The 13,363-nt window shown below is 45.2% G+C and overlaps 1 protein-coding gene across 8 annotated transcripts in view; it reads right to left on the bottom strand.

The window, feature by feature from the left end:
* PPFIBP2 (PPFIA binding protein 2) overlaps positions 1-13,363 on the bottom strand; it is a 144,230-nt gene that overhangs the window by 16,415 nt on the left and 114,452 nt on the right. For all 8 annotated transcript variants that reach the window (XM_030828952.1, XM_030828958.1, XM_030828959.1 and 5 more), the window contains 7 exons: positions 12,035-12,096; positions 10,851-10,926; positions 9,361-9,464; positions 7,465-7,532; positions 5,848-5,905; positions 4,812-4,853; positions 524-662 (listed from right to left, as the gene is read on the bottom strand). In XM_030828952.1, the coding sequence (XP_030684812.1) occupies positions 524-662; positions 4,812-4,853; positions 5,848-5,905; positions 7,465-7,532; positions 9,361-9,464; positions 10,851-10,926; positions 12,035-12,096 (549 nt within the window). The remainder of the gene's footprint in view (positions 1-523; positions 663-4,811; positions 4,854-5,847; positions 5,906-7,464; positions 7,533-9,360; positions 9,465-10,850; positions 10,927-12,034; positions 12,097-13,363) is intronic.

The following is a 13,363-nucleotide window of genomic DNA, read 5'->3' as shown; positions in this document are numbered from 1 at the left end:
ACCTGTAGACCGACACCCTTGCCCATTGGCCACTGACTCCATTTGCCTAAGAAAATGCTCCCACTTGGAGTGCATGATACCCTCCTACTGGGAATAGGGAAGCTGCAGAGAAGAAGGTGGAGACAGGAGAGAGAAGATCAGAATGACAGAGGAAGGAAGCGCGAGGGGCAGGAAGGGTAGAAGGGGGTGTCTGAGAGGAGGGAAAACAATGCTAGGAAGGACAGGAAGGGGTTCGAGAGGAGGAAGAGAAGAAGAGAGGAAATGAGGGTGAAAAGCTGCAGCCGAAAAGAAGTACGGGATACACACACCCTGGTTTGCTGAGACTAGAGTGCTGACCTTAGAAAACAGCTCGCCTGGGGGAGCCTCTAGAGGTGGGACCACCCCAAGGTACAACTTGTTCCAGCCACCCACCCCACCATTCTCCAATTGTGGATTGTGGTGGTAGATGCAGGGATCTTATACAATCACTGAAAGTGCCAAGGACGCTGCTCAAAGGCCACCAGCACCACGGCTGGACACTCACTCAGCCTCAGCAGGCTGCTCCCCAAGGCGTCAGGCTGGCAGGCGGTGGGAGGAGATTTGGCAGCCTCTCCATTGGGCGTGGCTCCTGAAAGCTTCCCAGGTAAAGTGGGATATTTGTGCTCCGCCAAGAAAGGGCTGTCCTATTGGAAGGTGAGAGAAAGAGAGAGATACCGACTTAGCTGTCAGCCTCAGTTAGGAAATCCTTGGATACAGAACAACTCCGTTTTCCAAGAGCCATTTTTCACATATGGTGACTTGAAGACCCCTCAAGGAGTATTTAGCTAGTCTGAGAAAAGGGACCAGAGTTCCAAGGAAGGAAGAAACTTTCCCAAGGCCACACAGTAAGACAGGGACAGAGTCAAGTGCAAATCCTGGGCTGACTGAAACTGACTCTTAACAGGAAGTGAAACTGTCTTGCAAAGAAGCCTTTGCTGTCTGGCCTAGTGCTCAGAGACTCAATGAATTAACAGCACTGAATTACTCTGTAAGCTCTTTGGATATGAAAATTGGCATTCTAATAAAAGCTGCCTAGTGTTTTATCATACATACATATATATATATGTAAAATAACAATCCTGCAAGAGAGGAAACTGAGCTCAGTCTGGTCTGGGCTTCTCTGTTTCCCCCAGATTTGCTTTCCTGTGGTGAGGAGAGAGGTGCTTCTGCTAATTGGGACCCTTACTCAGACCAGGCAAGGGCAGATCTCTGTGAGGGCCTGACCAACTGCATAAATGATGTGGATCTTGCCTGAGAGCGGCTATGGTACAGAAGGGAAATTATAGTTTAAATTTGGAGCAAAAGAAGAAAAAAACCCTATATTGTGATCATGGCTTCTTAAAAGACATCATGTTAAGGCAAGCATGAAGATACACACACCCTCGGGGGAGGTGACAACAAGAAACGGGCCAGAGGACTACATGCCAACAAAGCTCCTTTAGGAACTTAGGATCATAGTCTGCAAGAGGTAGAGCCTCAGTGCAGCCAGCTCCATGCTTGGACCCTGGCCATGGAAAGGTCCCAAAGAAACAAGTTGATTAAATGAGGAAGAAGATAGCACTTATTTGGTAAAGAGGCATATAATGGCCTCTAAATCTGCAAACCTGAGAGAAACACAGTGGAATGCGCTGTGAAAGTGAGAATAAAAGAAAAGAGAAATTGAAGCAATGTCACTAAAGGAATCAACTGTGGATCACCTGATTAGATCCAGAAGAAAGTAATATAAAAAACAAAATAGATTTCAAACTGGCAAGTCAGAACAGTAATGGAAGACTGCTGTGACTGAGACATCTTTTGAAGTTCCATTTAGCTAAAGGCTAAATATTCAATATATTTCCAATTCAATTTGCTTATAAATATATGTCCTAGAAATTGTTTGAGATTCAGTTCATTCATTGAACATTAACTCCCTATAAATAGTTCAGAAAGGAGAGATACAGTGAGAGGAAACTGAATTCTGAAAGAATTCTGAAAGAACTGGCTGGTGGAGCAGAAGTAACTAGAACCTTGAGAGAGGAAGGCTATGAGATTTTCAAGTTTGTGATGACCCATGAGGTAAAGATTAGACATGATCAGACATGTGGTCAAGACCCACAGTTTCCAAATGGTAGTTCATGTGCCAGCTGCTCTTCATAATTACCTGGGGCAGTTGTAAAACATGACTTCCCAGATCCCTCCTGTGCCCAGTCCCTGATTTGGTCCCTCTGGAAGCACACCCCAGATGTCTATACTTTTAATAAGCATCTCAGATTATCTCAGATTATACTAATGCAGTCAGACCCAGGAACCACTGACTGTGAGAAGATACTGTTCAAAAATTTTAGAGACCTGAAGGGCATGACCCCAAGCTCCCTATTATATAGGACATATGGAGGGAGGGAAGAGCTCTCAAAAACATGTTTCTGGTTGCATCATCACGCATGCTCCCTCAAGGCAGGGCAGAGACAGCCAAGGAGCCAAGGGGTCCACCTGGGGAGCTCCCTGAGGAGCTGAGATGCAAGGAGAACACAGACCTAACCCAAGGATGGGGTTTAAAAGGCAGCCCAGACCTGTAAGAAAGACGGCAAAAAGGAATCAAGGACAATGGAAAGGGCTCTCTGAGCTCTGCTCAGGCCAAGAATAAGAGCTGGGAAGAAATGACTCACTGATGTGGAAGGCAGTGCAATGTCAAGACGTTGACGCAGAGGAAACAAGGATGCTCAACTCCAGTTCTGTTTCTCCTGACTCCAAAAAGAACAATCCTCCTGGCTGTAGGGGAACAGAAGCCCCAGCCAAGGGAGTAGTGTAGAACTGATTATCCAGCTGCTTTAAATTAGAACAGAGAAGCAGCACGCCAGAGTGGAAAGGGCCTAGGCTTTGAGTTAGACTAACTCAAACAGAGCTGTTTCTCTTCCACCTCTCAGGACCTCTAGTCATTTCTAAATGGAGAATAACAATTACTACCTCAGGTTTGCCAGGAAATAACATTCACAGAGCCTAGCACACAGTGGACAGTGGATAAGGAGAAGCACAGGAAATATCACATACCCAGGGCCTAACGAAACAGCAATCTAGAAGAGCAGTCCTTAGACCACAGCAGGCACTGGTCAGACTACATCTAGAATATCACACTCCAAGTCTGGTCCAGGGCACAACTTGAAGAATACATTGAGAAACTAGCGCTGATCCTAAGAAGACTAAGTAGCAACCTGAAAGGCTTGTGACCCATGCACATGAGAAGGTGATGTTCAGCCCAGAGAACAAAGCACTCAGAGAGGGCATGAGGGACTTAAATTCCAGAGCTGTCAGGAGTAGGGGAGACTGACTTTTTCCATGGGCTAGACATGGAGGGAGAAGATCAGCAGATGCACATTTTAGAGAAGCTCACAGAGCTGCAAAATAACACAAAGGACATCTTACAATGAAATGAGCTCTCAGTCACAGAAAGCAAGAGCCAGTTTAAGCAAGGGCCAGACACCAAAGTTAGGGATACTGCAGAAAGATGACTGTGGAACGGTTCTGCACCTGTGGAGCTGTTCTGGGGAGGACGGTGGTGTATGTGGGTAAGAGGGGAGGGTGGTCATGTTGAATAACTGAGGTTGTATAAGATTGTGATTATGGTCAAAACCATGTAAGAATTACTCTTTTAATCTGGAGCATTTTTTTCTTTATAAATAGTCCTACGTCACTCATATTTCTTGGTAATCAAATTGGCGTCTTAAACCTTGAGCCTGTGAGCTGGGTGTGCTTCCAAAGGAGCAGGTGGTCACTTACAGGTGTGCTTTAGAAACACCTGCGAATGACCTCTGTGAAGCTGAGGAGGGAGGGGGGACTGCTGAGCGATTTAACAGCTGTCTCCATAGGAAGACTTTCAGTTCACAAAGGGACTGCACCAACCCCAAGCTCAAGGGACTGTGTTGCAGAGCACCTGGGCAGGGCAGCAGGCAGAAGACTTTTGCTGTACAGTTCAGATGGCCCAAGGAATGGCTGCCCACTTGAAGCACCAACTGCTACAAATATGGAAGTGTAGAGAAGCCCCTTACATAGATGCAGACGTGCAGAAAAGATCTTTCTCTTATGCAGATGTGGAGGAGCAGAGATGCCTCATTTTACCATATGGATGTGAAAATATAAAATGACCGTCTCAGGCAGAAATCAGCAAGCAATGAGAAGCTCCATGTTTCATATGGACATGGAGGCAGGGGACAGAGAAGGGAAATGCCATCAGCCTCACAATACATTTTCCATATAATGTTATAAATGGTGGTTGGGTGTGGCTGAAATCATGCTAATTATATGAATCTTCATTTCTTTATGGGCTCAGCATTTTGTGCACTAGCCTAAAAACTTAATCCTCTTCCACAACAGGCTTCCCTGGAGAAAATCAGTCCTAATGGAATTTTTATAACATGACTTGTTCATCAAAGTGGGAATGAGTATACGCTTGTGTTTTTTTAACCATGACATATCAGCACAGAAAGGATGAGAACTGTCATGTTCTTCAGTGTGCTGAGATCGTAGCAATCCCCTTCCCAGTCATTAAATCTAGATTACTTTGTTAAAGATTAATTTCTCTTAGCCTATAAAACAGAGGTGATAATAAATCCTGTCCCACAGATAATGGTAGTGAAAGCATATTAAATAGCTGACTGCACATAAAAATAAAATGGGAGAGAAAAGTTGCGTTTTTCCTCTTGCCCTCTTACTCCTTACAGTTAGCACATTTTAAGGTTACGAAAACTATGACTTGCTAAATTAAAATACTAGCAAACAGTGTAACCACAAATAGACAACGGGGCATGAAGTCAATGTACCTTGGGTTCTACCACCGGGAAGGACTGGTTCCCATCCATACACTATGGAGTAACAAAAGGATTTCGTTTATGTGGAGAAAAAGAGACTTGTGTTATTCACAAACAGCAACAACTCAGGACTACCTGTTTGCTTAAATCTGAAAGGCACATCCCCTCCCTCCACATCTTCAAGTAATCACCATCCAGGGCAGGAAAGATCCCTGTCCAACTCCATGGACAGATGTCCCGGGCAGCTGCCAGCAACATGACCATGGCAACTGAGAGACATGTGACCATGGGAGCAGAGCCACTGAATGAGCCCAGGGCTCCTGCAGACTTCAGCTTTTATGGTTCTCCACTGTATCAACAAGGAGGCTGATGAACATTATTGGAGACCAAGGGATGGTATGCAGCACAGGCTCACTGAAGGGTCTCTATCAGGGCAGGCTCCCTTGGTCTCTAATGACCAAGCTCAAGAGCCTGCTACTGTCTCCTGCAGCATGAGGTCCACCCACATGATCAAGGGCTACTCCTATATAAGGAGCCACAAAACCCTCCTCCATCTTTCCAGACTCTTAACAACAGCTCACTCTCCAACATCCTGAAGATCCCACATCTTTCCTTGGGATCATCTCCTTTATTCACATTAATTCATCATTAAAAAATCTGTATGATGTCCCCAAGTGCCCCAGAGATATAGGACTAGTAGTCAAGATCTTCCCTGGCTTGCTCTGTCTCATGGTTCTGACCTTACCTCCTCCTACTCCCCACCATTTTCCAAAACCTGCTGGTGCCCAGCAGACTCTAACCAAGCTTTGCTGATCTCAACATCTTCTCTCATCAACTCCAGGCAACATTTCCTGAATTGTGCTTCTTCTAAGATGCTTTGGGCCACACCCGGTTAATTTTCTCAAAATGTTCATGTAATTTCTGCTTCCTCCACAACTTTATAAAATCCTCTACAAGGTAGGGACCAGGACCTGCCTATATATCCCAGTACTATGCTAGGCCCAAAAAAGTAACTCAGTCATCTTTAAGGATAGGTTGATGAGCTGACCTTATCCACAGATTCACTTCTCAAGTCTTCTAGACTACAAGAGAGCTTTTTCTGAGCCCTGAAAAAAACACAAAAGAAAGAAATAGTTATGAGAAGGGGGTACATGTTATCACTCACGCAGAGGACATTTCAAATGCTTAACCAGTGGTCTTCGGCTTAGGTTCAAAGTCATGAAAAAAAAAATACCCTCTCATAATAGCCTTTACATACAAAATGAGACTGGCCCACCTTGGGGGATAGACTGGTCCAATAATGTGTTAGTAAGGGCATGACGAGTCACTTAAATCCAAATGAAATGTTCTTGGCATTGCACAAAAAGCCAGAATACACTCAATTCTGCTGCACTGAGGTGACAATTGTGTGGTCACAAAAGGCCAAGGTCTACAGTGTCCAAAGAGGGGAAAGGTACTGATGCTGGGCTTGTCTGAGTCTAAGAGTAATCCAGGGAGCAGGGACCTGGGCCTCCTTAGAGTGGAGATGAACACATTAACCAGCCATGGCTCCAGAACATCACCTGCTAGGACCCTTCCACACTCTGCTCTGGATCTGCATGCCCATCTAGTCTGCTCAGACTCATTTGGCTCTCTCAGGGTCTATTTTGCAGAGAAAGGCACCAAATGTGTCAAGAGGCAATGCCACCAGTGGTCACATGGGTAACCTGTGCCAAGTCTCCTTGGCAGTCATATTTCTCAGATTATACGAGTAAGTCATCATTTTAAAAAATATTAGTCTCTTGTAAATCTGGTCAGTCAGAGTTCCTTGGTGTTGACCTTCCCTCAGTGAACTCATAAACCACAATTCTTATTCTCCAAAACTAAGGATTGCCTGATCAACTTCTCTAACATTACCATTTTCCTCTGGGCTAAAGGCTCAAGGGAATAACTGTTTTCTGGAAAGTGGACTCAGACTGCAGGCTCTGGAGACTCAGCACCATTCTGGGGAGTTTCTGTGATGCTTGTGGTCATCTGCCCCAACACCTTAGCTGAAAGGCAGCCTGGTAGTGGTTGCCAGTACCTTGGTAGTGAAGCCTCCATGTCTCCCTTACATGGGGCTCAATTTCAAAATGTGTGCTGAAGTACAGACATAGGGAACTAGATTTAGGTTTATTTTACAGGGAACAAGACAGATGGCAGTCAAATGACCTCAGAGGTGAGCCCATTATTAGTTCATTGTTGTGAAGCATCCCTAAAGCAATTAGACCAATTGCTATGAGAAGACATGGCCATCCCTAGAGAGCTTCGATTGTCAAAGGGCTAAATTCACTCTAAGATCAGGAGGCAGAGGCTGACAAAAGCAACACACATCACAAAATGCTCTCAGCTCTGAGGAGCTGCTGTAAGACACAGATGAGTTGCAGCCACCTCTCCTCTGAGGCTGCAATCCCTGGCCAGATCCTTTCTCAGTGACAATGATCCACACCCTCAGCCTGAAGGATGAGAAGCCCTTCTGTGGCCAAAAGAGGTAGGCCTGTTTTGTAATTGCCCTAACAACAGAGGGGCAGGTGCACCTAGGACTCAGTGGCCATGCTTACCATTCACGGCCATCACCATCCACTTCGGCAGCCCCAAGGCAAGCCTGAGAGCACAGTGGCTGTGGGGAAATGCCCAGGCCTCTTACCTGGTTTCCAGTGATTTCTGTGGCAATGGAGGTGGCCCCACTGTAGGAGAGCTACATCTTGGAGGCATCTGCACCAGAGACAGAAGAGTCATGGTAGAGGATAGTCTGTTTGGGGACCACCCACCATCTTTCCCCCTGCTTTACATGATTCCTTTTAGGGAGACATTTCTTCCCTGGGTGCAGCCATGGTGGATACATCATTATAGATGCCTTGCTCTTTCAAGATGCAAGGGGGCGTGGTAGGCCTATCAGTCCATCTGGGCCAGCTTGCCTCTCCTTCCTGGGCCCTAGAGCTTAGATCATGTTCATATCCCAGTAGTACAGTCCTGAGACCTGGGTTCTTGGGCTTTTCTGCTCCTTCCCTTTCTGAGCTTGGTTCTTCAGCTTTTCCTTTCATTCAGCGAGCCACTGCACACTCTTTTAAAAACATTCTTTTTGGCTTAGGTTAGCCAGAGCCAAATTTTATTGCTTTCAATGAGAGAATCCCATTTGATATGGTCACCTGACAAACATCAGCAACATCTACTCCCTGCCAGGCCCTGTGCCAGGTCTGGAGCAAGCACTTCCCATATCTGGGAGACAGACAAGTAAACTAGGATAACAGAATAATGTGCAATGCTCTTATGGCTCCAACACCTGTAACACAATATGGGAATAGTGGGAGAGAGGGGCTCCCTCTCACTAGAGGGAAGGCTGCGAAAGCTTTAGAGAGGAGAAAAGCTGAGCTGAATTTTAAGAAATGAGAACTGGTTAAGGCAAGAAAGGAAAGAACATTACAGGTGGAAAGACCATGAGCTAATGATGGTATGAAATAATACAGTCCTGTGTCTTCAGTATTGTACCTACCACAACACTGTGCCTTCAGTAGTGCACCTAGCATCACAGGCGGAGCCACCTTGAGCTAATGGTGGTTATGAAAGAACACAGTCCCATGTCTCCAGTACTGCCTCTTTTCTCTAGATCCTAGCATCCTCTTGGTTTACTATAAGAACAACCCTGGCATTATAGTATAGTTTTAAAAACCTGGGCTTTGTGGTCAGACCTGGGTTCAAGTCCATATTCTGCCAGGTACAGTGTTCATCACAGTGACCACATGGAGGTATCCAGTAAGACCTGAACACCGCTATTCTATAATTGGCAGCAATCTGGGGTGCTTGTTCTGAGTCAATAACTGGCTCACTGGATGATGCTTTTGCTCCTTAATTAAAAAGGTTGAACTGAAGCACTAAGATTCTTTTCAATTTGATAGTCTGAAGTTTTCAGGAATCTTTTGGACCCTAGGCTGAAGCCCCTCCTTCACCTGAGGTCTTGTTTATTTGTTTATTTGTATCTAGCTTAAGTCTAGAAAGATTCATACAATAGGACCAGATTTTAAACAATCGAAATAGATGAGAAGGAAAATCTGTGTCCTGGCTATAGGGGTTGAAGGGCGTATCTGTCAAGCAGGAATGCAGCATTTCAGAGGTTGCAGTTAATTCCCCTAAATGAGCAAGACATGTTCGTTCATTCAACAAATATTTGTTGAATTCTACTGGGTATCAGGCATTACTGCAGACCTTGGAGAAAGGGTTGTAGATAAATCAAACACCACCTTTGGTCTATGCTTACATTCCAGAGGAAAAAAAAGATAAAAATAAACTAGGAGCCTGATTAAAAAGGAGAACTCCTATCCTTGAAAGTTGCAGTATCCACCATGCTGCCTCTAACCAGAGCACAGGCCAGAGCCTCAGCCTCTTGCTCCCCTATCCCCATCACAGCCTGAGGGGCACTTTATTAATTTAAGTATTCACCTGCCAAGATATGTACCTGACACGTGTCTGACTAGATCCTCCCTCAAGCTCAGGGCAAGCTCGGAGGACCTGCTGAAACCCTACCTCGTGGATGGAAACACAGTACCTCTTGTTTAAATAATTCTTCAGGGCCCTTATTTGTAGTGTTCCACTTTATGAAACCTCCCTCCGGTTCTTCTTCATTGATTGAGAGAGTTCTTTCTGAAGGCCCTGCAAGCATTAATGTAGTAAGAGTGAACTGTTGAATTCATGTTCAGAAACCTATAATCATACCACAAAATTCTAACATTGTTTCTCTTTCATTAAGAAGGACTAAGAAATATATAAAGGGACAGTAAGAGTGTGATTCTGAAGATTCTTCAGGGCATCTGAGCAAGGGCTGGCATCAGGATCATTTCAAGGTCAAAGTTTATCTGCAGAACAGAGGTAATATACCCCCTGCCTCCAAACTTCTCACTCCTTAGCTATAGGCAATCAAGGCCCTGAGAGTGACTTCACTCATGATCTTAAAAAGAGGGCTGTGAGGCCAGGTGCTTTGGCTCACGCCTGTAATCTCAGCACTTTGGGAGGCGGAGGCAGGTGGATCACTTGAGGTCAGGAGTTCGAGTCTAGCCTGGTCAACATGTTGAAACCCCATCTCCACTAAAAATACAAAAATTAGCCAGGTGTGGTGGCGGGTGCCTGTAATCCCAGCTACTAGGGAGGCTGAGGCACAAGAATTGCTTAAACTTGGGAGGCAGAGGTTACGGTGAGCTGAAATTGTGCCACTGCACTCCAACCTGGGTGACAGTGACACTCCATCTCAAAAAAAAAAAAAGAGGGCTGTGTGTGAGGGCTGGCAGAGGCCCTGGTCAGCGACCAGTCAGCCACATCCTGGCAGAGGCTTGGCTTCTTCCCAAGAAGAGGCAGAAGCTCAGCCAGAATCAGAGGTTCCTGAATATCCTTCAAAGCAGCCCTGTGCTGTGAAACAGCTGCTTCCTCAGGATCTATGATGGGAGCCCAGGTCAATGGCATGAACAATGAAGGCAGCCTGGCACATGCACCACTATGCCCGTAAGAACCCTGATGCTGCTTGCATGTTGCATTCAGTCTGGGCAGCAAATATAAAACACAGCAGCTCTCTCTGTCCTGTGACTTCCTGTAGCAACTCAGGCCCAGCAACTTGAGGAAGGCTCCCAGAGGGCCCTCTGAGTCTGCTGCGGAGCTTTAGATTTTCTAGGAGGTGGATGAGCTCTAATCCCCAATGACGGCACTGAGTTGATTTTTGATCCAGGTTTAATTGCATTTGCTGCCTCTAAGGTGTGTCCTGGGAAGATGCATAAGAGACCCTCCAAGGGTGGGGAATTCACAGGCTTTATATTCTTGGTGATCTGGATAGTCCCTGAAGGCTCTAAGCTGACTTCCATTTGGTAATATTTCTGGAAATCAACAACTGCTAAGTTCTCATCATGCAGAAAAGTCTAAACAGCTCTGTTCTCCAGTAGGGAGTCTTCTCTGAAATAGAGGTGAAACAGCTGCTAGCAGGACTACCCCTGGATTTAACAGAGCTGATGGAATATCTTTCAGAGACAACGGTAGGATCACCCTTGCTCTTACCTTGAGTGACCATCACAATCTCCTTTACCTTCCGGTACTGGTTTAACAGCCCCGTAAGCTCCTCTATCCGACGGTCCTGCCACAGTGCAAGTAGAGATCTAGATTAATGCTATGCTGGCATCTCAGATGATTTCATTTTGGGACCCACGCTGTGTTCTGGGCACAAGGAGAAGAAATCCCACGTGGAACCAAAGGAAAAGAGTGTCCAGGCCCCATTCCACAGAGCTGGGATTTCAGTGGTCTGCCTCATAGGCATCTGCAGGCATTCACGACTCTACCTGAAGACTGTGAGTCATCTAAGACACCCTTCACAGGGCTTAAACACTTTCAGAAGCATGAAACTCACTGTCTCCCTACCTTCCTGAAGTGGTCATTGAAATCTGCCTTCTGGTCCTAGTGTTGCCCTCTGGAGCGACACAAAAAAAAGACTAAAATAAAGCTGTCATATTTATCTCAATATACTCATTTGTTCCCTAGGAGTCCGAGATACCTCATACTACAGAGGAAATTCCCAGAGAAGATCGTTTCTTTCAAGGCAAAGGCCTTGAAAGGAACTTGGGAGACCACACAGGTTGTAGACAAACTTGGGTGTGAAAGCTGGCTGTGCTATTTACTAGTTACCTGACCTTGGGCCAAATTAAGCACTCTGAGTCTGTTTCCTCATCTGTAAAATGCAGGGTTGTGATCCTCAGAGATGTTTATACCAGCCAGGTACTTTTTATTTACAGAGGTGGCTCTTTATGACTGTGCCAAAATTAGATGCAAAGGATATAAGATGGCAGGGTAAACTGAGGCACTGCATGCTGCCAAGTGTCTCTATAATGGTTCTATTGTCAGATCATGCACATGGGAGACTGGTGGGCTGTTTTGCTAGGAGTTCCAGCAGGACCTCTGATATTGGCAGTGATCACAGCAGTATTTTTTTTTCCCCCACACCAGCAGGAACAGGCAGGGCTATAATCTGCCTTTAGGAGATTCCATTTAGACAAACTTTCCAGTTATCAAAGCCAAAAACAGGTGGCTGAGGCCAAGTCTCTAGGGGGCATAAGTCATTCTTCTGACATATCCCTATGTCAATGGCATGATAAGCATGGCCCTGTCCAGAATATCAGAGACCCGCAGGGACCAAACACAGCCAGGGATGTAAGCATGGAAAAGACAGGGCTACCCCATGACCACCTCACCTTATCTTCATTGGCAAGCAGCAAAGTTTCCATCCCCATTTTCAGGCGTTGAATTTCTTGGTCTAAAAGAATTCAGGTATAGAAATAATTATTTATATAAATGCAAACAGCTATCCACACTTGCTATGATGTCTCCCAAGTTCAAATGAAGACTTCCCATGTGAACATGGCTCCTTTAGTTCTTTAAAGAGGCCAGGATGGTGTCTGCCACAGAATCAGCCTCCTTAAATATTTGCTAGACTACTAAATGAAGGGAGCTAGTATTCTGTCTTCTCTTTATAGACATTTACGGGCAAAATCAAAATGCCCATGTACTTGAGGTGACAGAGAGGAAGCCAAAAATCTTTCAAAACCAACATCTCCTAAGAATATAGACATTCTTATCCTTTACAACTTGAGTAGGCATGCACCTGGGCTTCTGACTGGCTTTGAAGAAAATCATACAGTCTGACAAATTGTAGGAAGGGGAGAATTTAACATTAAAAAAAATCTACAGTCGAGTGAAGACTGGGAAATAAAAATTATGTAAAAGAGTTGGTACTTGGCTTAATTTAAAATGATATAGTCAAAATTGACTAACAAATGTTTAGACGTATTGGGATATATACATATATGCAAATGCTGGGTTAAGGATAAACAATCTTATTTCATCATAAACCAGAGTTTCCCCATGCGCTGAGAAATCTCTGTCGGTCTGTGGTGGAAAACCCAAGGCCTTCCCTTAGTTTGGACCCAAGAGGGACTCTGTTGATTCCTTAACTGTTTTGGAGAGCATAAGGAAGCTGGAGGTCATTTGCCAGATACTCTAGGAATTGGCACATAGCTAGATTGTTCAAAGAAGGATCTATGCCTCTTCCTAAATGGGAATAGGGATGTCTATATAAAAAAAAAGTACAGGAATGAAGGGAACAAATATATAGGCCTCCCCTTTTCTTTTGGGATGCTTGTTATATCTAACAAGAATAGCAACAGTAGATCTATGGACTTTGTGTAAATAGTTGTGGAGATTCATTTTCAGAATAAAGTGGAGAATTGCTTGCTCATTATTTAGGCTCTGGGTAGCTAACATCAGCTCTGCAGCTCACTTTGCTAGGGAGGGCAGTAAGCTCCAGATGAAGACTGGCAAACCCTGATCCACTGGTCAGAACCTAATTTCGGCAGCAAATGATCCAAGGACCAACTCTAGAAAGTACCCAGTAATGGAGTTGAGTAGGGCCCGGAAGGCTTAGACTGTGGGGAGAGGAGAGGTAGACTGAGAAGGCTGCCTGGCCTAGAAGTCATGGCATGGAGCACTCTCTGTCCAGGCTTAGCATCAGAGATAGTCCAGGG

The sequence above is a fragment of the Nomascus leucogenys genome, chromosome 15 (assembly GCF_006542625.1).
Source record: "Nomascus leucogenys isolate Asia chromosome 15, Asia_NLE_v1, whole genome shotgun sequence".
NCBI classification, from domain to species: domain Eukaryota; kingdom Metazoa; phylum Chordata; class Mammalia; order Primates; family Hylobatidae; genus Nomascus; species Nomascus leucogenys.
This window is presented reverse-complemented; position numbering and strand designations above follow the sequence as displayed.